General features: G+C 48.1%; 8 protein-coding genes across 8 annotated transcripts; 2 read left to right on the top strand and 6 right to left on the bottom strand.

The window, feature by feature from the left end:
• Positions 1-27: 27 nt before the first annotated feature.
• EV420DRAFT_1477172 (NAD-dependent epimerase/dehydratase) lies at positions 28-3,142 on the bottom strand (the record flags this gene model as incomplete). Its single annotated transcript, XM_060469398.1, has 3 exons — positions 28-49; positions 98-3,042; positions 3,101-3,142. The coding sequence occupies 3 exons, from the start codon at positions 3,140-3,142 to the stop codon at positions 28-30; spliced, it is 3,009 nt and encodes a 1,002-aa protein (XP_060334065.1).
• Positions 3,143-4,600: 1,458 nt separating this feature from the next.
• EV420DRAFT_1188012 (uncharacterized protein) lies at positions 4,601-5,578 on the bottom strand. The gene is made up of 2 exons (XM_060466269.1): positions 4,689-5,578; positions 4,601-4,641 (listed from the first exon to the last, which is right to left on the bottom strand). Exon 1 carries the CDS (start codon positions 5,283-5,285, stop codon positions 4,740-4,742), a length of 546 nt encoding a protein of 181 aa, XP_060334066.1. The 5' UTR covers positions 5,286-5,578; the 3' UTR covers positions 4,601-4,641; positions 4,689-4,739.
• On the bottom strand, positions 5,327-10,518 carry EV420DRAFT_1524924 (uncharacterized protein). Its single transcript, XM_060472356.1, has 17 exons — positions 9,723-10,518; positions 9,609-9,673; positions 8,684-9,560; positions 8,443-8,634; positions 8,275-8,394; positions 8,187-8,222; positions 7,916-8,130; positions 7,599-7,862; positions 7,399-7,544; positions 6,954-7,339; positions 6,560-6,901; positions 6,434-6,512; positions 6,083-6,378; positions 5,918-6,032; positions 5,830-5,867; positions 5,765-5,780; positions 5,327-5,713 (listed from the first exon to the last, which is right to left on the bottom strand). Exons 1-17 carry the CDS (start codon positions 10,380-10,382, stop codon positions 5,613-5,615), a joined length of 3,948 nt encoding a protein of 1,315 aa, XP_060334067.1. The 5' UTR covers positions 10,383-10,518; the 3' UTR covers positions 5,327-5,612.
• Positions 10,519-12,687: 2,169 nt separating this feature from the next.
• On the bottom strand, positions 12,688-15,723 carry EV420DRAFT_1745858 (uncharacterized protein; the record flags this gene model as incomplete). Its single annotated transcript, XM_060480152.1, has 8 exons — positions 14,583-15,723; positions 14,353-14,472; positions 13,708-14,124; positions 13,509-13,616; positions 13,338-13,376; positions 13,061-13,068; positions 12,796-13,035; positions 12,688-12,772 (listed from the first exon to the last, which is right to left on the bottom strand). Exons 1-8 carry the CDS (start codon positions 15,645-15,647, stop codon positions 12,688-12,690), a joined length of 2,082 nt encoding a protein of 693 aa, XP_060334068.1. The 5' UTR covers positions 15,648-15,723.
• Positions 15,674-16,642, bottom strand: EV420DRAFT_1524946 (uncharacterized protein). The gene is made up of 3 exons (XM_060472357.1): positions 16,319-16,642; positions 16,104-16,267; positions 15,674-16,052 (listed from the first exon to the last, which is right to left on the bottom strand). Exons 1-3 carry the CDS (start codon positions 16,554-16,556, stop codon positions 15,771-15,773), a joined length of 684 nt encoding a protein of 227 aa, XP_060334069.1. The 5' UTR covers positions 16,557-16,642; the 3' UTR covers positions 15,674-15,770.
• Positions 16,643-17,727: 1,085 nt separating this feature from the next.
• On the top strand, positions 17,728-18,195 carry EV420DRAFT_1639678 (uncharacterized protein; the record flags this gene model as incomplete). Its single annotated transcript, XM_060477004.1, has 4 exons — positions 17,728-17,804; positions 17,847-17,916; positions 17,951-18,002; positions 18,053-18,195. 4 exons carry the CDS (start codon positions 17,728-17,730, stop codon positions 18,193-18,195), a joined length of 342 nt encoding a protein of 113 aa, XP_060334070.1.
• A 1,122-nt stretch (positions 18,196-19,317) lies between these two features.
• Positions 19,318-21,227, top strand: EV420DRAFT_1188817 (polysaccharide lyase family 3 protein). The gene is made up of 17 exons (XM_060466274.1): positions 19,318-19,617; positions 19,672-19,688; positions 19,750-19,764; positions 19,823-19,891; positions 19,945-19,956; positions 20,006-20,028; positions 20,083-20,098; positions 20,156-20,172; positions 20,229-20,327; positions 20,381-20,402; positions 20,459-20,469; positions 20,529-20,549; positions 20,606-20,660; positions 20,717-20,751; positions 20,806-20,834; positions 20,892-20,936; positions 20,989-21,227. Exons 1-17 carry the CDS (start codon positions 19,433-19,435, stop codon positions 21,023-21,025), a joined length of 708 nt encoding a protein of 235 aa, XP_060334071.1. The 5' UTR covers positions 19,318-19,432; the 3' UTR covers positions 21,026-21,227.
• Positions 21,228-21,905: 678 nt separating this feature from the next.
• Positions 21,906-23,591, bottom strand: EV420DRAFT_1619050 (glycosyltransferase family 2 protein; the record flags this gene model as incomplete). The annotated part of the gene is made up of 7 exons (XM_060475423.1): positions 21,906-21,957; positions 21,982-22,124; positions 22,175-22,340; positions 22,394-22,506; positions 22,561-23,437; positions 23,486-23,507; positions 23,558-23,591. 7 exons carry the CDS (start codon positions 23,589-23,591, stop codon positions 21,906-21,908), a joined length of 1,407 nt encoding a protein of 468 aa, XP_060334072.1.
• Between the last annotated feature and the right edge of the window lie 2,151 nt (positions 23,592-25,742).

Raw genomic sequence — 25,742 nt, forward strand, 5'->3', positions numbered from 1 at the left:
GTATATAGACAAAAACAGGACAGAATACTAGACGTTAATCCAAGCAATGCTATTATTGCATATAAGCAACAGCTCAAAAGAGAAAACAGGTACTCACTAGATCAGAACCACAAGGATGAATCTCTGCACACTGTTCTTCCTTTCATTTCTCTTCGGTCCATCCCCCCATCGTCCAGTGAACCAGTCAAATCGCTTCCCAAGATAATACCATTGCCCTTGTTTTAAAAGCCCAACAGTCTTTCCTGCCTCGCTGGACATCCTGATAAGGGTGCTCTCCAAAATCGCGACAACTCTCGCATATCCTTGGACCAAATGACGCTCTCCTGGTTTGGCCGGCATCGACATCTCATCGAATGGTTCTGCCCAGAGACGCCTGTAGAGATCATGCAAGAGATTAACCAGGAACACGACCACCGCTAGCTTCAGTCCCATCCAGACAGGAGCAATATGTCGGAACACTGCACCGGAACTAGAGATGAAGGCGGCGCAAAGCAGAAGCTCAGGGGAATTCGGAGCGTAGTCCCATGAGACGAACTGGGGATACATCCCGATGAGACTACTATCTCCGAACCCCCATCCATAGAAGCGCCAGTACGAGCGGCGACCATCGGACCACCACGGATGCATGACTGTAACGTCTGGTGCGGAATAGAAACCTTCTCCTGAGTGATTCAACTCTTTCTTCCTAGCGCAAAAATCTATATCTTCTCCTCCTCCTGTCTTTGGGAAGCGGAGGTCAAATTTCACGCCATCGCTCATTCGACGAGAGATCAGATTAGCCGTCACGCCCCACGGAAGGTCATCCTTGATCTTTTCGGCGATATTCCAGAAGTAGGTAACACCGGAGAGGTGAACAGCTGTTGTGAAGATCGAGTTTGCAGGAGGGAAGTGCACGTTTCCCACGAAGCCCGCAGCGTTGGGATGAGCACGGATGTGAGCCTCTGCACAGGGAATCAAATCAGGATCAGGCTCAACATCATCGTCCAGATATATGATCCAGTCACCCGATGACTCGTCCATCCCGCGATTTCGAGACGCTGAGGCACCTAGATTGCTATCATTCACCCTGATGCGCACATCTACTCGATGCCCGTATTTCTTCTGTAACACATCAATAGCAGAAGAGCCAGGATCATCAATGATGATGATGAACATGGTACTAGCTGTGGGGGATGGCCGTAAAGCAAGGATACGCTCCAGAAGAGAGAGATTAACGCGGAAAGAGGGAACGACAATGTCGATAGCGAGCTTGGACTGGATGTCAGGATTCTGGACTTGTAACCATTGTCTCGCAACGTCGACAGCTCTATCGAGGGTTTGGAAGGACCAGCTTGGTGTAGGTAGTTTTGCATATCGAGCGTCCCCACTTCCGCCAAGAGAGTTTTGAAGAGTCGCGTCCTCGAGCATGGACGAACATCCCCATCGGCGATACAGCTGAAAAAGAAACGGATCACCGTCCTGATTAACGAAATTTTCAGGAATGACTTCTCCACTGAAGATGTCCAGGTGGGTGCGATGTACAATGGGGAAGGTCGGCATTCCAGGAAATGAGAGGTCTTTGAATGCGACACACCCGAAACCAAAGGGGGTATGACATTCGTGCGAAATGGATATGAAGGAAGAATGGATCTTGGCCATCCAACCCTCATCCAAAATCTCAACGTCATCTCCCATCAGAACAAAGTAGTTAATCGAAGGATCACCATACGCTGCTCTTGCGCAGTGACGCCAGAGACTGCAGACATGACCGCGAGGTTGATGACATATAATGGTCGACACGTTGAGCCCGAAAGACCGAAGAATCACTTCTGCTTTGTTTCCCTTCACAAGGAAAGTATCGTCGTAGTCGATCGCAAGGATGATCTTGATACCGAAACTCGTCTCCGTCTCCGGGAGGAAAACATCTCGCCAAGTAGTCCGCACCAATGAATCAGCAAAGCGCCGAAGATTATCGAGGCACTGAAACTCTGATTCCGTACCACGCGAAGTGATAGGCAGCAGGATGGCAAAAGTCACGGCCGTTCGCAGGTTTACGACAGTGCTCGATCCAAGGCGATCAAGGATATCGGTACCATTGACCCGCTGTAAGACGGCGTCGAGCTGACTTGCAATCCAAACTCCCGTCCTCTTCATTCCCTCCTCTAGAGGAACGCGGGGCTTCCAGGGATGGAGGATCTTCAAAGCCATGTCATTGTTAGAATTGCGTGCAGCAACGCCAAGGGGTCTCTCCGTCTGATACTCAAATAACACATCATCTGGCAATACCTGGGCACAATCAAGGGCCAGATGCGCCAGAGCCTTGATCGTCACGGCACGGTCCGACCCAATATTGACGGGCTCGGTGTGGTCCGACCTGAGAAGAGCTAAAATCCCCTCTACACAATCATCGATGTAGAGGAAGCTCCGACGCTGACTCCCATCACCCCATATCTCGAAACGAGCCTTGGATCCTGCTTCGGTAGCACGCTTGGCGACAAAGGCTTTTCGAAGAAGGGCTGCTGGGGCTTTCTCTCTTCCGTTGAACCAGGCACCGCCAGGGCCAAATATATTGTGGAAGCGCGCGATGCGGATAGATAGTCTGTGGGAGAAATGAGAAAGGATGAGCTCGGTGTTGAGCTTGTCGAAGCCGTAGAGGCCTTGGGGGTTGGGATAGAATCCTTCCGACCACACGTCTCCTTCGCGAAGTGAAATATCGCCCTTCGAAGGGATGATAGATGGATATACACAAGCGGAAGATGCAAAGAGGAAACATTCGATGGCAGCATCGATAGAAGCAGAAAGGAGATGGAGGGTCATGAGATGATTATCTTTATAGATGGCGAAATCATTGGCGTCGTGAATTGCGCCCATGCCTCCCATGTTGGCCGCAAAGTGAAGTACGGTTTTACAGTCGCGAACGACGTTAGCACACACCCCTGGGTCTCGCAAATCTCCAATGTAATAGTTGGTGCAAATATTCATATGATCAAGCAGTGGACCATGAATATCCACAACGTGAACGACGTAGCCTTCTTGGAGAAGATGACGGGCGACGGCAGAGCCCTATGAACAATCTGGTTCAGCAACGGAACATTAGGAAATGGAAAGAAAAAAGACGAACAATAAATCCAAAACCACCGGTAACAAGAATTGGGTCCTTCATTCTAGCAAGACAACTCACTATGGATAGGGAAATGTAGCTCTTTGCATAGCCATTATATCCAAGAGATGCGTATGTTCTTCCCACCGGGCACAACAATGTCGGTCCGATGGCAGCATATCTAAGCGCCCATCATCGAAAGACTTGAGCCCGGGCTGTAGTCGAAAGACCACTGCGGTCAATTTCGAAGCCTCCGGTGGTATAGAAAGCCCAGATGACAACATAAAGTTGTTGGTCATGCGTGTACAATAGGCGCGCTCTCTTCACACGGACCTCCTTCGTGACCGTAATGCATTCGCATCTATGAATTTAGGGTTCTTTTCCAAGTTGAGAATACGATGGGCGAATCTCGAGACGCCGTGCAGGATCCTTGAGATCATCAGTGCAAGTAGGCGTCATGAAGTACTTCGAAACCATGAGGGGCCTAGAACGAAGGCCACAAATATGTAATGAAGGACAGCTTTGACGAATCGGCTCTGGTTTGGATATGTTTAATAAACGCCGTCAAGATATCTAGATGCTTACCTGTTAAACAATATACGGAATGAGAATCTCCTGAACATTATCACGGCGTGTTCCAGTTCAGAAGCCGCAAGAGCGTGCTTAGAAGTGTATGTAAATGGAAGGGGTAACGGAGAGAATAAATTTGACGCTTGAATGAATATGAAGGTAGAGTACCCATCCATCTGGAACATCTCTCGAGGCTCCAGCGCAGAGGGTCCTCCAGCAATTTACTTGTATTTAGGTGCCTCATTGAATGTCAACGGACCGTGGATGAAAACGAGAGGGAAAAACAGCGGCACTACTAAATGGGAATAGTCTATGTTATCATTTATTTCGGAACTGACAACACGGAAACAGCAGCGTGAATTACCTCAGAATTAATAAAATCATGTGGAAAGTTTTGTCTGGAAATCCAATTAAACGAGTCGTTGAGCGAAGCGAGAAAGATACTGACCATTATCCTAGCCGCGCCCGGCCTACGTCATAAAACGACTGAGTAAGCATATGCAGTTGACTCCTGCCGTTGGAGGTGGCGAGACCCGGGTTGCAGGCAGACGGATAGCCGTCTGTCTGAGAAAATAAGAGCCTGATACCGCTGAGGTTACGATGAACAGACATGGAGTTACCAGGCGCCACTCGTTGACCTATTGCCACGTAGTTTCTCTTTTGGTATCCCGCATACCCCAGATATACTTGCGGAGGTGTTCTTGAGCCCTGTTGAGGTCAAGCATTACTGAAAGAGTACAAAAAGAAATCGGATATACGCACAATAAAGCCACGAATTGCCGGGTAGAAACTGCTTAGTCACACATACTCCACGAATTCTTGCCCTAAAACACCTAAAAGCATATTTCCCGAAGATCATTCGTTCACGTAGTCGCGTCGGTCGATCCAACAGGTTTTTTCAGCGATTACTATTGACATGCCCGCTAGGAATCTTGGTGGTAGGTCGGAGAAGGATGTTAACGATTAAGAGTCTTGGAGTGCAGGGAAATGGACTAGATCCGTTGTTAGTTAAGGATAGGCTCAGGGCATTGAAACTTACGATTTACATAGAAGAACACACACAGGGGACATACAATCGAACACGAAGTTCTCAGACCATCAGCTTCACATCAGCAACAACTGCCATGAACCTCTCGTAGCCTTCCTCTGTTGTGATATCTAGATCCCATCTAGATTTTGGAGCCGTGTTCGTAACATGAGTGGACGACGATGGGATGAACTCGGGCATGACAGAGCCATCATGGGTGATATGCATGGTATAGATGGAGAACCTGTTTCCAATGGTGCTGACACCGTACAACTTCGGAGTACGACACAGATTGTACAGGTGAAAGAACGTGCTTCTTATATGGCTATCCGCTTCAGTCGATACATGCCGCAGGTGGGTGGGAGGTTTGATCTCTAGGACGAGAACAGGTATGTCGTCGACCTCGACTACGAAAGTGACGACGAAATCGATAGCACCGACACCGCCAGTCTGGGCTATGGGCAACGCGTACTGGGGTTCCACGAAGAAGATACTCTCTGTAAAGCACTCGTCTGTAAGGATGGCGTTATAGACTCCGTAGTACTTGTTTTCGATGGCGGTATCATCAGGAATATGCGCAAAGCGACTGAGGATGCGTTGTGTCCACATGAATGCATGTGGTGGTGGCGGTGATGGCGACTGAGAACCAAATAACGGAACACAACGCGATGATGTACTCAATCCTGTAAATATTGAAATAACAGGTTTACCGTGTCGTGACGCGGCTACAAGCTTTCCCCTAGCCTAAACGCTACGCCGTGTCATCATTAATAAAACAACTTCCTTCCTTCTCCGGAACAATCGAAAAAGTAATCAATACATCAGTACAACCGCTATACATTAGAGTCGAGAAAGATATAGAAGAATGTAAGGTATCACAAAGCGCTTACGGATATCACGGTCTATATACACTGGGGCATTCTGATTTCATTAGCCTCACATTGTGGCAGGCGCTCGTCGGAAGGTGTTCCGCGAAGGGTTCTTTTCTGTAGCGAGCTTATGAATTGCGTTCATTAGATCTCCACGGCGAAGAGGTTCTGCGGAATTGTTTAATATGACACAGAATAGCCAGTCAAACAGTATCTTACTAGTGATATGATCGTCCTGATGGAACTGTCAGAATAGTTATGTATCACAAGCATCAAATACTCACCATTCCGGCTTGTAGGCAACGCTCACGGTCGCCGATCACTTCAAAAGACCTGTGAATATGCCAGGAAAGACGTACTGATCAGACGTACTGGCATGTGCAGTCAAAGCTATGATCGGTATTCGCGACAGTCCAGTAGCCAGTTCATAGGACCGAATGATTTCGGTTGCTTCTATGCCGCCCATGAACGGCATCGAGACGTCCATCTACGGCTAATGAGCAAAAGCCTCAAACGAACCATTAAATAGACACCGACAAGAATAACGTCAAACGGTTTGCTCTGAAGCACGCTGTTCTTGTACGATTCCACCGCCTGGTTCCCGTTTTCAGCAATGGCAACAGAATGTCCATACTTTTCCAGTATCTTCACCGCAAGCTTCTGGTTAACCATGTTATCCTCCGCAAGGAGAATATCAAACCGTAAATCAGTTGGCACTGTTACAGGATTGACCGTGTTTGATTCCAGAGCGGCTACCAAGGCCGAAGAGAGGTCTTGGGTTGTGACGGGCGTGGTCAATTGCGCCGTGATGCTGTTATCCAGGCACCACTTAACTGTTGAACAAAGTCTATAAGCAGCACGTTAAACATAAGGCACTAAAAGGCGTACGATTCAGTCGAGATATAGAAGGTGCAATTAGTACGATGGGTAGATATCTGAAATGGTCAAGTTCCCTTATACTCTCGGTCTAGCAGCATGTGAGCTATAGCTCGACAACACATGGAAAAGACATACCACCAGCAACGAATCAACCACAATAGTGTCGATGTGATGACCTGGAGGGTCGGAGCCAACTTCCGCCACCGAATGCACGACATAGGGCTTCAATCCCAATTGAAACATCTGTTCCCGAACACCAGTCTGGTCCTTAAAGGTATCCACATACAATATGGTCCGGTTCGCAAAAGGCGCCATTTTTGCCATGATGGTCTCCATTGAAACACGACTTATCCGCGAGCTGATCGTGAAGAAGAACTTGCTGCCTTTGGTCACCTCGCTCTCAACCCACATATTGCCCTTCATGAGCACCACTAAGCGTTTCGATATCGAAAGCCCAAGCCCAGTTCCTCCGTATTCCTAGATATACCTAAGCCTCGAACACAAGTAGTAGTGAAATGCATGAACACACCCTAGTCGTAGACCCGTCTGCTTGGGAGAACGTATCGAAGATTATGTTCTGCTTAGCTTTGGGTATACCAATGCCCGTATCAGCGACGCAGAACTCAAGCACGACGTTCTGCTCGTCAGACGCCACCAGGCGCACGCTGACCGCGACAAGTCCTTTTCGTGAGATCTTCGGAGGCGTGAACTTGATCGCGTTGCCGACAAGATTTGTTATCACCTGTCGCAGCCGTAGTGAATCCCCGATAAGATGATCAGGGATATCAGGCGCAATATCGAAGGTCAAATCTAGGTTGTTCTGCGACGCGCGCGCGACTAAGGTTTTGAGCATGCCAAATACGATGTGACGAAGAGAAAAGGAGACGGCCTCCATTGTCATACGACCCGCTTCGACTGTGGATTTGATACATGAATGAAGATCATGTGAGCATAATGATAAGGTATGAGCTCACTCTTTGAGATATCCAAAATGTCGTCGATGATCAATAATAATGATCGTGCGAGACTGTGAACTAACAGCAAGCTCTCCCTCTGTGATCGGTTAAGATCGCTGTCTAATGTTAACTCTGTCATCCCAATGATACCATTCATGGGCGTCCTATAATGACTTCGTTCGGTACGAGAAATGACAAAGAGAGTTCGAGCGCCTCACCTGATCTCATGTGACATGTTCGCTAGAAACTCGCTCTTGCTTCTGTTCGCTAGCTCGGCAGCTTCCCTCGCAGCAGTGTTCTTCTGGATACTATCCCTCAAATTAAATACCATGCTGTTGATATGTGACTTCAAAGAGTCCATTTCGCCGCTCGCCTCGACAGTTATGAATCGAGTGAAGTCGCCGTCCATAGCAGCAGCCGATATCTGAGCAAAGCCACGTACTTGAGTGGTCAGATTACCTGCCATGGCATTGACAGACAGTCTGAATCAAGTCAGGTAAGACCAGACGAAAGAGCAAAGAAAAATGTGACCCACGTAATCTCTTGCCAGATCCCCTGCACATTACCCACATCGGCAGCACCACCTAACTTTCCTTCTGTCCCAACCTCCCTAGCGACCTTCTTGACCTCGACAGCAAAGATGTTAAGTTGAACAATCATCCTATTGATCGTCTCAACAAGTTCCAGCATTTCCCCTGAGACAGATAGCCCATCAATCTTCTGCGTCAGATCTCCATGCGCCACGGCGGACTACAAAACACGAAAATCAGGAACGGCCAGAGCCACAACAGAGAGACGTTACACACTGTGGCGATTGCAATTGCCCGAACTTGGTTTGTCAGCTGTGAAGTGAGGTAAGAAAGGGGAGAAGACAAAGTAACAGACATCGCATACATTGCTAGCCATCACATTGACATTGTCTGTCAGGGCCTTCCACGTTCCCGCCACATTCTTGACCTGCGCTTGACCACCCAATCTGCCTTCAGTACCCACCTCCCTGGCTACTCTTGTTACCTAACAAACTGGTTACGATGGTGTGCAGATGTTAGCTAAGGAACGTACCTCATCGGCAAATACACTCAATAAAGAAGTCATTTGATTCACAGTATCTTTCAGCTCGAGGAACTCTCCCTTCACATCGATCTCCACACGCTTGGACAGATCGCCATTTGCAACGGCCTTGGTAACTTTAGCGATCGACCTTACTTGGTTCGTGAGATTCATCGCCATCAAGTTCACGTTATCCGTCAAAGCCTGTAATAAAAATGAGATACTCGACCGATCAATGCAGACAACCGCGTACCTTCCAAGTTCCAAACACGCCAGGGACAATGGCCTGCCCACCAAGCCTGCCCTCCGTGCCGACCTCCAAACTGACACGCGTAACTTCACTCGCGAAGACGCTTAACTGCTCCACCATCTGATTGACCGTGATTTTCAGGTCAAGCATCTCGCCCTGAGCGTTGACGTCAACAAGCTGTGTCAGGTTCCCCATCGCAACGGCCTTGGTGACCCTTGATATAGAACGAACTTGGTCTGTCAAGTTGGTGCCCATCCTGTTTACGTTCCTCGTCAAATCAGCCCAGGTGCCTTTGACGCCCTCGACTGTCGCTTGACCGCCAAGGATACCCTGTGTACCGACCTCCAATGCGACCCTTGTGACTTCACCAGCGAAAGCGTTCAGGTCATCGACCATGGAGTTGAACGTAGTCTTCAGCTGCTGCATCTCGCCCTCAACCTCGATCTCTACTTTCCTTGTCAAGTCTCCCTGAGCCACGGCAGTCGTCACCGCAGCGATCGAACGAACTTGATCCGTCAGGGATAAACACATCCGGTTCACGTTCCTAACCAATTCGAACCACACGCCTTCAACGTCGGGTACGTTAGCTTGTCCGCCTAGCTTCCCTTGGCTGCCGACTTCCAGAGTAACTCTGGTGACTTCAGCAGCTAATGCTCTAAGTCGAACGACCATCCCATTAACGGTGTTCTTGAGATCGAGGATTTCACCTCTAGCATCAACCTCAATTTGTTTCGAAAGGTCTCCGACGGCGACAGCTTTGGTAACTGCGGCAATTGACCGCACTTGACTGGTAAGATTACCCGCAAGGATATTGACGACGTCTGTTAGCTCTTGCCACGTCCCTTCGACTCCAGGGACGAAGGCTTGACCTCCAAGTTTCCTGGAACATAGTTAGTAGGTAGATCACGTAGCGGAGGGAGATGCGCACCCTTCCGTTCCAACTTCCTGTGATACACGCGTGACCTCTTTCGCAAACTGACCTAGCCTTTCCACCTAGTGAACATTAGAGAAGGAAGGAGGATCGTGAAATCATTTGATGTACCATGGTGTTGATGGCATCCTTCAATTTAATCATGACCTCGCCTCTTACGTCGACGGTTATCTTTTGGCTGAGGTCACCGTTAGCGACGGCATTACAGACACGAGCGACATCCTGAACCTGGTCCTTGAGGAGCTTGAGTTCCTCGACCGCACTCATCCCGCTCACCCGGGCTGCGATATCGAGCGGTCCGCCAGTTGCTACCACAGATGGTGAACCGGGTGGTATATGTACGGATGATGATGATATCCTGTATATCGTCCCAGAATCGGTGGTCCAAGTACCACATCTCGGACATTGCATGGTGTCCACGATAGGAACCGGAGGCGTAGACAAGGTTGGCATATTGTTAACGAGAGAGGGGCCCTGGGATATATGGAGGTCGATGGAAGGGGGACCTGGTGAGCGGGGCTTCGAGATCGTCTCGACATCGGACTCCAGGGCAGACACGAGCGACGCCTGCTTCTCTCGGGCATAGACGCTGCTGAGAGCATGCTCGGCGGTATACATTCGCTTGGCAAAGTCCTCCAAAGAACGTAGAATAGATCCAGTTTCCCAGTTTATGGGGCCATCGTACTTGGGAACTGGGGTACTGGATGGACCAAGAGCGTAAATGGAGAGTAAGGCAATGAGATGTTTTCGGAATGGGTCGGTATTCGCCATCTTTAGAGACGCGTACCACTAGAGATGCTACACACTATTATCGGACTGAGACGGGCGGCAGTGGTTGAATGTAGCAGGGATTAGAGAAGGTTGCCTGCATTGGCCGCCCGGTACTTTCAATTCAGAGAATTTGCGCGTCAGGGTGATGGAAGACTCTGAGTTTGAAACAAACATAGGAAGCCGGCATTGCCGAAGCCAGACAGCAGCGATAGACGGGACGAGGCTCCGAATGGTCCCTCCACGTTGCGACCCTGATGAGCGCATAACTCCACCAGGAAAGGTCTTTTTCCATCAGAGAATGACCATCTATAAGCTTGGCTTGAAGAAGTTGGGTGAAAGCAGAGTCATACATACGTGCCTTCAATTTCAAAGACCTATACTGGTCGAACTACTAGTTTGTGCCGTATATAAACTTCAGTTCTACTGATTAATGTGCGAAGAATCACTGGTCACCTGTTGTTTTACAATACGCTACGAGCCTGGCTCGGTGCGAGTAAGGCAAGCATGGTCATGGAACAATGTTATCAACGTATGGGCTGATCGCAGTAGTACGATTTTAATTAGTGATAATAAAGTAGAATGGAGGATCATGATTGTCACCTTGAAGGACAGACGTACATGATTCCAGTCATGGCGGAGTATGATAGAAGCTTACAAACAGGTAAAACAGGGGCGCAGATGATGACTGAACTTCCTAGGTACGTTTATCTTACCGGTAGTGAACGGTGAACAAGAAAGAGAGCTCGTTGAGAGAAGGCTCTTTACAATAAATTGCAACCCAAGGTAAATTATTCACTTATGACAGAAAATGTAAACATTCAGCTTGAACAACAGTGACGCGAGACGCACCTGGGTAAGATCCTCCGTCCAAAACGGCCATATGATCTTTGGGTTTTTTTAGATTCGTTGGTATATATCGATGCAACTATTACGAAACATATTCCCAGTCAGTTCAACAGCTAAATAGCTAGCAAGGTGGCGTGCCGTTTGATACATATGAAGTTGCAAACATTGGCATAGGACTTGAACAGGTTTCCTGTAAACTCCCACTGATAACGCGAATGAATGAGAAGAATACAAGCATACCATATAAAGGTTTAATAACTTTGAAAGGAGGGGGAACTATAACTCGTGGCCCAAATGGCGAAGAATATCAAATTTCTTCGTTGTAGGACAGCATAGCACCCTCTCGACCAATCACGCGTCACGTTGCAGACTGTAAATCCTACGCAGCGCCAATCAGACCTGCAGCCGTTATATGCGTAGAAACCAAGGCCAATAAATTACGAAGTGGCGCTCATGCTCGTCGCGGTGGAAGGTGTATTGGGTTCGTGCACGCTTGTGACGTGACAGTCACGATGCTTCCTCTTCGGGAAACTCAAATACCCGGCTTTGCATCGGCCCGGACCAACAACTTCTAACCAGAACTTCCACTTGGATTGTACTTGAACTATCGAGTATTGTAAGTACAAATTGGTGACATTCATTCGTAATTATGGACTCTCCTTGATTTATATTCCCCTGCCTGAAGTTATTCGGCTTGCGCTTATCTGACCTGCGTGGGAAGGCTGGGGAACTTGACGCATTGTCATTCTTCGGCAACTGTCTTTCCAGGTTTCTCGTCCGACGCGTTAAAATATATATCAGCATATGTACGCTTAGCGTGGATTACAAGCAATGTAAACGTCACAAGAGTTTGTGTCGGTTAAAACTTGAATCGCACTGATTGAAGGAAAACTGACAGGATGTTCGCTTCAAATGCCGGAGCTGTGAAGAGCGGCAGGCAAAATTTGTCCGATAAAACACACCATACTTTATTTATCTCTTCCTTATCGGAGAGATCAAAGTTATTACTAGTAAAGGCGGCGCCTCGTTCAATGTTCCTATGCTGGTCTCCATTTACTCCCCTCGGTCTCTCCTAATGGAACACCTAACACACGATTTCATACCTGTCCTAGGGAACGGCGGACTCAATTAGGTCTCGACACCTGCCAGGAATTCGAAAGAAGGGAAGCTTGGTGACGTCAGGGACACCCATAGTAAAGAATGTGAGCGACACCAATCAAGTAAGGCTGCTATTTTCTGACCTTCAGCCAATGAATGCACTGTTATTTTCCGTTCTTCTCGACTGAACGTTGTACAGCTCGGTGCATTTTCTTTGCGGTAATCCGAGGCTATATCTAGTGAACGCACACCGTCCAGCAATTCGATACTACCCGGTGGAAATATCATCTCGCAAGACTGGTCTGCATATTATTCTGACTTGCATTCTTCTGTTTCAGGTTGTACGCTGTCAGTTAATAACTCATATCCAAAGCTCAGGTACTCTCAAAGTCTCCTCGCGAAGTCCGGCCTTCTCACAACGAACGCGCTTGATACTCTCGATGATCCTAAACTGTAGGCATTCACATACAACACCACCTGTCCTCTCTTCTGAAGCGTCTCCTCGGTAGGAACGGCACCATCGAGCATGACTCCTCGCTCTCTCGCTCTCGCTGCCTCTTCGCTGACAACCTCCACTTCAACGAGGGTGTCTATACCGCGCTGAATGAGTCCAATTCCGGCGTCGACTACTTCAACGCGACCTCCGCGGAGCAAGTCCAGAAGAAATAAGTCGCCGATGAAATGCTCGCCAACTCTGATATCGTTGACACTATGAAGGAGTTTATCATACGCACTGCCAAATCTGCGGTTCATCCCAGTGTCACGAGCGATCCGGTGACGGGAGTTGCGCCCAAGAAATACGTCTCTTCACCAGTTTAATTACTGAAGGATGTAGATTGATCTATATTATAGGTTTGTGGATATATTTTTCCGTGAAGAGCGGCTGCCCATTAAAGAAGGGTGGACTAAGCCGACGACGTTGATCACAAATCAAACGCCCTCTCCCATTGCGGACATCATCATAGAGGCTTCGGAATGGGTTGATAGCGGCAAATGTCCCATCATTCGCACCAGTCCTGACAGCAATGTTACTTCTTGTCCATAAGCATACTAATTCGATAATAGATTACCTATACTTTTGTGAATGAAAGAGAGCTTTTTCGGGTCAACTCTGCGACACAGTTTTGGTGAACTCAAAAACTATCTCTGGTGTATCTTTATCACATCAAGTTTAAGCTAAACCTGCGGCCCTCGTTCCAACTCAGCCTCCGGCTTTCGACCAAGACACCATTCTAAAACACGATCTATGCGGCCTGTTTTATGTCGTGCTGTCGATGAATCAGAGGTAACCTGGATCAACCATTAGTCAAAGATATCCGACTGGGGAAAAAAACCAGTTCACCATGGTATGTGCGCTGCCACTGAAAAGGTCATCAAGCACCTGTTTCGCATATTTGATGTTGTCTTTTTCGACTTGAATTTCGTCAGTCCGCAGTGGACGTGGTTTGAATCCGGGTTTCGCTATAAGCTGTTTACTGAAAAAGTCCCCTGTAATATCAATTTGTGCCAGATCATGAAGTTTTTTCCGACATTCATCCCAGGCAGCATCTTTTTGACGCAGCTGCACAAGCTTCGTGATGTCACTGTGAATGGCAGCCCGGTCTATATCGATCCCACGTGTGGCCAGGATAGAGCATGCAGTGAAAAGATTGTGTGGGTTATGGATATAGTCGATATGCAGCCGAAGCGTTGCTGCATCCATCACTCCCCCCGATCCGTGTTGCATGGTAAAAATTCCTGTAACATATTCGCTGACCATCGAAACTGAAGCTCTATGAAACACGTGGTTTCCGAGAAACTGCAGACATCGACATTCAAGGAACACCGTAAAAGCTAACGGAATACGCTTCGCAAGGAGTTTAGCTAACACCTGTCATGCAGTGTCGGATAGGTAGGGCCAGTAATGCAATGTATAGTCCCAGTTTATTGTCATATAATGAAACATTGGTCGAAGATCGCGCAAAGAGCAAGCGGAGGGGAAGGTAACGACCAAGTCGCAATAGACAGAAATAGCATCGTGGCACACCATATCCCAGGGTAGCACAATATTGTCAAGTGAAACCCAGTGTGGAATGACATTAGGCGCAAAGACATCCCAAGCACTGTCATGACCGCAATAGCTTCCTGGGACGAGAATGACGAGCATCTTTGCTGACCAATCCAGGTAACTGCAGTGCATAACAAATCTTGAATAGGCATATTAGACTCTGAGCGGGAAAGTCTATGAAGCAGGAATTCAATGACTGCCACAACTACCCTCAGAGATTGAGGTAACGATGGCTCGGACAAAGATGGATCTTTGACAAACTTGGAAAACATGCGAAGGACAGTTTCGTCAAGAAAATAGGGTAATGCATCCGCGAAATCCAGAACCAACGGAGAATCAAAATTCTGTGTTAAGCCTTCCTTTGATTCGTTGAGCGAATATAAGACGGCAGAAGAGAGATACAATGGAATGGTATCGGCGCGATCATCAGTATCAGGATCCAGGGGAGTAAAGATATCCTTTATTTCGTTCAACATCATAAGCTGAGTCCAACAACGTGGCAGAAGTGCTAAAGAACGGGTAACAATGCCTATGAAAAATTGTGTTGGGGGAACGAGCTCTTTCTCGAACAAGCAATGGCCACAGGATATGATCGCAGCGGTGAGTTCAAATGAATCGATATTGGAAAACAGAAGGGTAGGCACCATGGTGGAGTGACAGTGGAAGCGAAGCAGACGTTCGAGTTTACGTTCCATGCCTGGGGCTGGTTCATGAAAGCGGTTATCGTCCCTCCGGATGCAACGCCAAAGTAAGGAGTCCCGTAAGGTATCCATTACATCATCGTCTTCCCGGAGTGCGAGTAACCTTTCTTGGGATGGCATGGGCAGGCCCCCAATGGACTGTACAACTATGCTTTGAACGGTGGGATTCGAAGAGACTGAGAAGAGCCAATCCAATGCTTCAGCCGCCAAATCAACTGACGCACACTGCACAGACTCTGACTCCATTGCCCTCAGGGACTTTGCATCCCTTGATTGTAGTGTTGGAAGACAATACATCATGTCGGTAAAACTTCGTAGCTTCCATGCATCAAGGAAATGATGCTTTCGGTACCATGATACTTGTGGGATTATACGATGAAAGGTGATATAGATGAGATCGCAGAGAGGCGTACGGTAAGGGCATTGAGGGAAGAAAATGGGAAGGATGGCGGCCACCACATACGCAGCGTACACCAGGGAAGTTGCTGCACAAATAATCCATGACAGAGCTACCCGGAGAGGATGTAGGAAAACCACCAAGCCGGCAAGAAAAATGGCGAGAGCGAGGTGCATAAGGACAGGAAGTAGCCTTATGATGACCTGGACGTGCCACTTTTGGAACCCGGCATATCGGAACTGACGAGTAAAACTGCGGTTGCGCGGTGTCCCCGAAGGGAGGGCAACGTAATGGTGCAGTCACTGTTTCACGAGAACAGCAACGAGTGCAGTTGTCAGGCTTAGGAATAGGCTCGTGAACCGGAGCCCATTCACCCAAACGTCCGTGGTGGCAGGAACAAAAGCAATGTTGGGATTGAGGGGAGAAGGAGTAATGCTGTTGACTGAGGAACCGTTGGCGATAGCACGTTGAACGAGAACCGATTCATAGAGAAGAGAAGCCGACATGGCCGCATAGTCTGGCTGCAGGCTCTGCGACGTTTGGACCGCAAATGCGGACACGACCGCTGAAAAAAGACCCGCCTTCACCAATGCATCAATCACGAAGTAAAGCGAGGCGACCGCAGGACTCACAAAGACAAGTAAGACGTCGACATTATCTCGGGACTCTTCGACCATGTTGGCATTGTGAATCCTGCTTTCATCTTCGTACGTTCTCCAAACCCTTGCACTAGGTGCTGTCTCTTCATAAATCGGATCCTCGGGGTATTTTTCTTCATAATTGTACGCGTCGTTTCCTATTTAGCACCTAGTGAGATACGAGGCAGGAAAAGAAGCCTTTATCGTACCTTTCTTAGCTGAGGTATTTGAAGGATTCTGTCTCTTCATTGTTCCGAAAATCTTCGTGCTGGCTGCATTGGTGGGATTCTGCGTTACAGTGGCGGGGTCTTTGTCCGGCTCCTCGATCTCCTGGCCGTCGCCGGTCTGGTCAGGTCTGTGCTCCCCGCTTCGGTCTGCAGCTGTCGGACTTGCTTCCAGTTCAACGGCGCCTGGGGCCGATAAGCCATCGCCTTGTAAAGTCGACATGTTGGAACGATGCAGGCTGTATTGCGCCTAACCCGGACCGATACTGATTGGGATCAAATTGTCACATGTTCAGGCCTAGGGTTACCGTTAATAATTTTAAACATAATAATTCGATAAACGATACTGATACTTTGTTGAATAGAAGGGAGTCTTCTCGAGCCTATTTTGCGAGGCAATTTTGGTGAACTGAGAGGTTTTTTGATCGATGGATTTTATTGGTATTGACGTAGACGTACAGAAAGGCATGCCAGGTTTAGGCGATGAAACTCGGCTCGAGGAACGGGCGACCATAGTGCCCGTACACGCACATTTAATCTTATGATTTAATGGCCGACACGACAGTGCAAGAAAAGCAAAGCAAGAAGAGGCTACCATAGCTCTAGGAAAGATAACTCCAGATCCGACAAGTGCAATTCGCAAGTCGAGAGAGGATTCCCGGTCCTTGCCCAAACATCTCAAGGACAACATGATCCAGGCTTTCGGGGAGGTTCGTGTGAGATATCTCCAAGACAGAATGTATTTTGACAGGGAGGAGCAGTATTATACAGCGAAAATGCCAATCTAGACGCGCAGAAAATTCTAAATGACTAAACCTTGAGCACGGAATTAGTAAAAAGAATCAAAAACACGATCGGATACACGTACCTTCCTCTAGCAGCTTCCTCGCGACCTTTTCTCGTTCGCCCTCCTTGAGTTGCGGTATGAACGAGGGATCTGTATCCAGCCATTAAACCCAGTTCTCCGCGTCACTAACATAAAATCAGCGTCGAGTACTTGACTTACAAACGAGGATCTACTGCCATAAGTTTCGGCCTTTTTTTCCGATAAGAGTCAACCGTTCGTTTCCAGTGTGAGAGGGCCATGTGAGAGCACTGTCGCGATCCATGATAAAGCCACTCTGGAGATGTGTTCGTGTTCGAGGTTGAGACCGGTCCTTGGGTGTATCTGGAGCAGAGGACATGGCGGTAGTAGGATACTGAACGGACGTCGCGCCGGTTCGCCATTTCCAGCTGATTGTTCCTGTTTGTGCAGACACAAACCTTGCTCTCTCTCCATGCCTGCCGTCGCTTCTCTACCGTGACGCCCTCTTCAAGCCAGTTATGTTTCCGGAAAGCGATACGAATACCAGGCCCAGACATCACCTCGAACGCGTCTCCAAGGTGGCTTCGTCATGGATCGCGACACTGCTAGCGAATGGGCCTCCCGTATCGGAAACGAACGATTGACAAAAGACGACATTTATTGGGTGTAGGAAATCATTAAAGATAAGCTCACACTCTACGGGAGCAGATTCTCGTTTGTGGGCGAAGAACTGGACCCCGAATTTATGGTTGTATCGCGTAGATCCATGTTCAGGGAGGTACTTAGGCATGGATCTCTCTCTGATACCGCAGTTCAAGGAGGGTGAGCAAGAGAAACTTGCGAGGAAGCTGCTAGAGGAGGAAGGTACGCATTCTCTGTTCTGTTATCTTGTTTTGGTGCTGATTCTGTCCTAGGTCTCAGGCACTTTGGAGTTTGCAACCCGTCTAAATGGAAAATTACTGTATTTACCATTTCTCCAAAGGAACGTATACTCTCTACCCAAGATTATGTGCTCGCCCGTGGCCACCCATTTTCTTCCACCACCAGAAAGTTCTAAACAACTTGAAGCTCTTATAGACTCATTTTGACGCATATCCCTCCGTTCTATGGCTTGCAGCAAACCCTTTCGTCGTCCGCTCAACACGCTACTCGCACTGTAAAAATAGCTTAACGTTGGGGTTTCCCGGTTGTCTGATCCGCTTCCGCAGGTCCCCTCTCGATCATGATAGACGACGGTCCCTTGTATGGAGATGGAGATGAGACTAATTTACAAGAGCAGACAGACGATCTTACTATTCAAGCGAGTCCAATGATGTGAACGCAATTTTCTCAACCCGGCCGAGGTACGTGCCATAGAGTCTTTATAGACTGCTTCTCATCTATGTATAAATAGCTACCCAACAATCCTTTCAATGTAGTAGTAATGGCAAGGCGAAAACACGACGTGTAATTCTATACTTCCACCATGCGCACGTTCCTTTCATGAATCATGCCTATACGCATGGTGTGCCTGATATCTCGCTCTTCTGGTAGGTGTCCGTTCTAGGCGTGCATCTGCATGAGTTTGCTGACTGAGATGCGCCGCAGGTGGATTTTCGGGTGTACTGGATGCTAAGAGGTCTTGGCATCGGTCTCGCGTGGGATTCTGTTGATCGATGACCAGGACCGTTTCTTGAAGGCTAGTCTCGGTATCCATTCTCCTGGCCGGGTTGTTTGTAGCTTGACACTGTTCTTACGGAACTGGCAGATACTCAACTTCTTCTACGTCTTATTACAGCAGCAGAAACACGTTTGAATACTGTCCGAATGGCGCCACAGAATTCGTTTTCACTGCTATGAATGCTCGGTGAACTTGTAATGCCAACTTGGAACCAGACCTCCAGCGTATCCATGTCCGTCGGTGGCCGGTCTGTGACGAAGAAATACATTCTCCTATCAATTTGTTTTATAGATAATCGCAGTATCCGAGTCTCTGCGTCCCTAACGCTGGCTGATTGTTATCTCTGGAACTTGCATTCAATTACCATAGTTTGGTCTCGTCGCTACACTTTGGACTCAGACTGAGGCATACTGAGCCTTTTAATCTTGAGCTCTTCAACCAATTCGTATCAAATAATCGACAATTCAAGCCCCGCCCTCTAGTAGTACACTCAGTGCGCAGCCCTTTCCCCCGAGAATTTTACCGTCGCACAAAAATTCGTATCCGGACTTTTACCGCGCTCAAAAAAAAAAGTCTTGGACACTATCGAGGACTATAAAATGTCTCTGTCCTAGATAGCCCAATCCCCAGGATCATGCAGTTCCTTCTTGCTTTGTCTATCGCCTCTCTAGCAGGTCTTTCCGCCGCTTGCGACGCTTACACTGGCGGTCTACCAACAGCCACTGGCACTGTCTCCAGCAGTGCAGTCATCGAGGTCGCCGCTGGCGAAACCTTTGATGGTGGTTGGAAGAAGTATGACCGGGGAAGCGGTGCTTGCAGGTTAGTTTTTCCCTGCGCGTCTCGCTTACCATGCTGAAAATGTGATCATAATAGTGATCAAGCCGAAGGAGGTATGCTAGCTCTTGCCTGGTTTGATAATGTGCTAATGGATGTCTCGTCGTGGCTGCATAGATTGGGAAGACGCAGGTGCGAATTTTTGTTCTACCATTTGTATCTTCGTCGTGCTTACTTCTTACATTTCCAGTGTTCTACCTTCACGAAGGTGCTACCCTGCAGAATGTTATCATCGGTGCCAACCAGGCTGAAGGTGTTCGTACGTAGCTTATCGTTCCTTCCAGGAATCACTCTGAGCCACCTCCTTGACAGACTGTACCGGTTGTAAGTTGCTAAATTCTATCATAGGCGATCTATACCTAAATGACTTTAGACTGTACTTTGAACTTTGTTTGGGTACGTGACTTGTTGAATCGCGCCATACCTCTACTGATCAAAGACACGATTTAGTTCGAGGATGTCTGTGGTACGCCGACTTTCCCTGACGTGTATACAATACACTAATTCATATTCTTTTACTCAGAGGATGCCATCACCATCGTAAGTTCCTCTCTCATGATCCCGAAAGCCATCAAGCCATATCTTATGATTCCCAGAAAAACGATGAGGCTGGTGACTACACCAACATCATCGGTGGTGGTGCCTACCACGCCGAGGACAAAGTCATCCAGCACAACGGTTGCGGTACTGTTAACGTATGTGCTTCTTCCATCTCTTGGCTCCTACCAAGCTAATAATCCAACCCAAGATCATCAACTTCTTCGTTAGTGGTATGTACTTCTCTTCTTCAGCTTCTTGACATGATTTTTGATCTGTTTCCACACAGACTACGGAAAGGTGATTTAAGCTCTAGCATCTTAAAGCCGCACATCGTTTGAACTGACCCACTTGCTTAGCTCTACCGCTCTTGTGGAAACGTGCGTGCTGTTTCGCGCTAGCACCCTAAGGGACTTGGCTGACACTTGTCATTTAGTGCTCGAGCCAATGCTCTCGTAATGTATACATCTCCGGTGTCTACGCCGAGGACGGTAAGGACTCCCTGCACCTATATAATTTCTTACGAACCCAATTATCTCTAAAATAGGTGGAACTCTCGCGGGTATCAACTCCAACTACGGCGTACGTCTATCGTTATTGCTTATTTCTCTATTATTCATCGTCTTCAACCAACAGGACACTGCGACCATCGTCGACTCGTGCTAGTACGTCTTTTTCTCCCACATCTCGGTATTACCCAGCTAATACGTGATTCATTACAGCGATACGAGCCACCCTTGCACGCTCTACGACGGGTGCGAAGGAAGGTTAGTGTTGTGTTCTTAATTTCGCCGTTTGCCATCTTACATGCCTTCACAGCTGCGAGCCCGAAGTCGTCGGCTACTGCAGTGGTTGAGCGTCTTCTTCAACTTGGAAGTAGTCTCGCCTGTCATTGGCCAGCCGCCAAGTATCCTTCCATTGCCGATAATATTTACAATACCTTCGTTTATTACTTGTTTCTTGGAAAACAAAATGATCGTATTCGTTACATTCTAGTTTCCGTGTGTTTATCACCGCATCCTGCGCTTACCGGAAAGAAGAAGACGAGACACGGGCATTAAGTTTTCGAAAAGAAACAGTACGTAAATCGCACCCTCAAACGATTACACCCCTGAGGGCAAATCTGTTTCAAGCCTCCATAATGAGTGACATGAAGCATGGAGCATAGGCTAAAGACCCTTCCTACACACTCTCTTAACGAGTCCGGTCAGCGTCTTTCCACAGGTCGCCCCACTTAGACCGTTGTTATACCCAGATGGCATGATCCTAGGTTATATCTTCCCACGTAACGCCCTTCCCTCTCTTCCGAAGTGGGTCTCGCTAAAGCCAAGAGAGCCTTGGCAACGGAGATGCTCTTCGACTTCGTTCGCCTGTCATCCAAGCCTTTTTCGCAACGATCGTCAATGGCGGCTGAGTAGCGCCGAATTCGTAATGTATTGATTATAAGAACACTGTGTAGGAACTATCGAGAATGCGGCAAATGTATGATTGTAGGTGTCGCCAGAGATGAGAGAAAAAATAGATATACAAAGTCCATGATGCTGATGCCGGTTTGCGTGCAATACTTAGTAGGGTATACTGTAGAACGTGACAGTTCGAGGACGTAAACGAGAAAGACGTGACGAACAAGGCGGAAAGGTAGGACGAAGTCTACGAAGTAACGTATGTATGACAAGAGAACAGAGATGACAGAAAGAACGAAGGGCATTACTCCGCACCCACACCGCTTTCCGTTATCACCGAGCGTATGTAGGCTCTTCATATTCTGGACGCCGCCGTTCTGACTTGCTATAAGCCATATCAGCCGCGTACTCGTCGTTGAAAGGCGACTGCGGCTGAGCTACCGGTTGTATTGAATAAGCCTCGGTGGTTTTCTCGTCGGATCGTGAGCCTGCATCGACAGCCGCAGTCGCAGCAGAAATGTCGCCAATGCCTGAGCGGGTACCCCAGCCGGTCTGAAAGTGACATGAGTACATTTTTGCTGTCGTAGGTGTTGAATACGAACCTCGTGAAGCGTACAGAGAGCATAAAGCTTCATTATTGCGAAATAGTAGCCAAAGACAATGAAGGCCGGCACGTATATGATGTGTCCTGGATTGTACCAGAGATGCGGAAGGAGCTTTGCCGTTCGTGTTGCGAACAGCCAAACGATGTACGAAACAAGAACGTTCCTGCAGGGGTCCCCAGTTAATTGTGACATAGGGCCGCAGGATCGATCACGTACCACCACGGTAAATGATATCCCCCTTCGTCGACTGGTATAGTACTCTTGTAGATAACATATGCTACTAGGCATGGACCAACCAGTAGCGTGAAAGGATTGAAGAGCTTGTCTACCTATGGTATAGCATTAATACAGCATCTTACGGAAAGGACAAAGAATAGACCCACCATGGTATAAGCCACATATGGATGCGATGTCCAGATATATCGCTCGGTGAAAAGGCTCCGGAGATCAGAACGCCATGTGTTCCTAGTCCATCTCAAGACTTGCTTCAGGAACCGCCAGTTTGGCTTCATTGTGCTGAGCAACTCGGCCTCCTTGCAGCATTGCACGTACGTGCTCCATCCATGGCTCACCATCCACCGCGTCAAGAACTTGTCATCGCCTGAGTTGAGCTGGTATTTCCCTAACCAATAGTCATGTGTGAAGCCGTGGAGAAACTCTGGGTCCTTGAGAATGATGGTCCGGTAAGCGGCTGTTCGACCTGATAGACAAGGAATGCCACCGTCGATGTGCGTGGAAGAAGAGATCTCGATATTACGGATTGTGAGCCGAAAGGCGGCGAGGACTTCCCATACCGTCATCTTGGAACCAACAGCTTGTACCCTCTGACTGGTACCGACGCCGCCGACTTTCTGATCTTCGAAGCAGGCGAGGATGTAGGGAAGTAACGTGGGAGGCCATATTGCATCGTCGTCAGCGAAGACTATAATGTCGGTGGTGGTGTTTTTGATGCCATGGCTCATCTGCAATCGCTTATTAGCGAATGGCACCGTGAGAACGCGTATTCGGGAAGGGTCGACAGCATTAGCGAGTTCTTGTAACGGGCCAAGCATTTTCTCTTCGGTGATGATGAGAATTTCTTTGGGGTTGCCAACAAGCCAGCTGCGCGCCGCGTCCTTGAACTCCTCCCCTGCATCTATTGTCGGCACGATAATGGTAACATCTTCAGAAGCGATATATGTCGGATTTTCGGGAAGGGGAACGGGGCGGTAAACAATGAAGGCGGAGAAACGGATGAGATACCAGAAATAACGATAGAATCTGTCGGAAAATTAGAAACCGTGTATTCCCAAGGCCACAAAGGCGTACCCAATAAGCCCAAATGGTACAACTGAGAAAACATGAGTTCAACGTCAACCAACGAGCATTCCAGCCACGTACAGATAGGAAATAGGTCCGACGTCAGATACAACATCTGACCAGACAAAAGAGTGAATACGACGCCAGAGACGAAGAGGAATACGACGCGCTACGGCCTCGCCACCCAGGAGGCAGATGGATGGAAAAGAGGAAGAAGATAGAGAAGGAACGGTGATGCAATACCTTCTAAGTGCGGAGTTTCAAATATGTTACCAAATTCGGGGCCCGTCAGCCATGTCGCCTGCCCACCTTTTGATCCGAGCTTCTTTCCTTTTGTGTTTCCGCGATGAGTGATCTACCTCCGTAGACATATTTTTCTCGTAAAGAATACCTGCTTACTTGTAAAGAGCGCGAAATAATAATTCTTAGCATATTATAACGTGGCCTGTGGCCCGTTCTTAACGTGACAGTAGTCAGGAGGAATTGATCGTATCATGCCAAGTCTTTTTTTTCTACCAGTCGATGCAAGGTGGAGGTTACTATCAATGCCGTTGGGGAACTTAATATCGATTCTTAGGCTGACTTCGACCGTCTCCACACGTTCCTGTGTCGTGTGCAGTGCCTCCGAGTCTACCAAGTTCTCAACTTCCGCTTCACAAGCTCTAGATTCAAGGCCAGTCATGGCCTTATACTCCAGAATGACAGCAAATCTATTGCTGGGGGAGCGGGATGTTTCAAATTTTTATATCCACTCGCTTCCATCGACGAAGTTTCTCAGTCTGATTTGTTTCTGTCTGCGCCACACTTTGAGCCTCCATTTCCGACGCTGCAATGCCTTCCATACCTACCCCTCCGCCGTCATCAATTATCAAAGCGGGATTTTTTCTTGGCGTCGTCATCACATGAAGCGCACTTAGGGGACTAGATGTATTTATAAACTCCTTTATGTGATGCTCAGATCAGGGTTCATCAACATTATTTGTCTGCCATATATCGAATTTTTCGGAGACTAGTATCATTTCTCTTAGTAAACCGTCCGGCGGTAGATGATAACTGACCGGTTCGTTACTTACCGTTGTTGACCGAAGTTCCCGCACGGGATCACTATGCTTGCAAGAATCCTGCTCTTACAGTCAGTGCGTCTGTACTATGCAGTCTTCCACAAACCTGACAAGGTCGAGGCTCAATGATCTGCTGACACCGCGGTCCCGACACCCCCTGGCGTCCCTTTCAGATCCAGGCGATCTTCCAATTGATATCCTATTGACCGAGAACAGTGTATTCCGCAATAAACCTATGGATTACTGGGCACACCACCCATTGAAACCTTGACTCGTACAAAAAAAGATCAAAAGGCGACGTAGATCTGGAGAAGACTGTTATGGAAAAGACAGCGTACACTGCGAAGTAGAGACATGTGTCGCTGAACCCAGTGGAATCTACGAAATAGACCAAAGGAAACGAGTGGACACTTTTGGAATTACAATTCCGAAGGGTCGCTCGGACCTGACAGAACAAGTGACCTCGTATAGATACCGAACATAGAAGGATAACTTTGGAGCCCCGATGAAACGCGCCTTGAAAGAACCCAATGGACACTTGCCACGTATTAGATAGGCGGGATCTTCATCCTGCTCGCCAACTTGTCCGTGCTGCCGAAATATTCGCTGCAAAGAATTCCCAAGTGCCGGGACTGATGCACAGCTGATAGGTACGTATCTGGGCAGGGCAGACTGTAGTTCTGATCAATTCTAGTCCAGGAGGGACGGACCGTGTGGTAGAACAAGGATAGGGGAAGGTTCAACGCGGTCGAGAAAGATAAAGAAAAAGAGCAATTCAGGTACTGGAGGGTACTGGTATCGGATAACTGCATCAGTCGACGGGAACTTCCGGATTTCCCAGCACACGACCAGTTTTCAAATTGCCTGCAAGACGCGTTGCCGCGGCGGTCCTCAGTGCTACTTGACTGTGAACGATAGTTGAACGTTTGTGCCAGTCTGGAGAATTCCGACTTACAAATTCCCATTGTCCGGCAGATTGCGCTGTCGAATTAATGTCGAGGGCAACGATGGAAGGTAGAAGAAGAGTCTCGAAGCAGGTAAGAACGAGTGATGATTGGATAGCTGAGGAGGCGGTTCGGCGTACTGAGGTCAGATGTCCATGGCCACGTCGAGATATACCATCCAACAAAATGTTTTGGGGAATCGTTATGCAACGTTGATAGTATGACACTCCCTTGGGTCATCCGCCTGACCTGTGGCTGCGC

The sequence above is a fragment of the Desarmillaria tabescens genome, assembly GCF_030435595.1.
Source record: "Desarmillaria tabescens strain CCBAS 213 chromosome Unknown EV420scaffold_9, whole genome shotgun sequence".
NCBI classification, from domain to species: domain Eukaryota; kingdom Fungi; phylum Basidiomycota; class Agaricomycetes; order Agaricales; family Physalacriaceae; genus Desarmillaria; species Desarmillaria tabescens.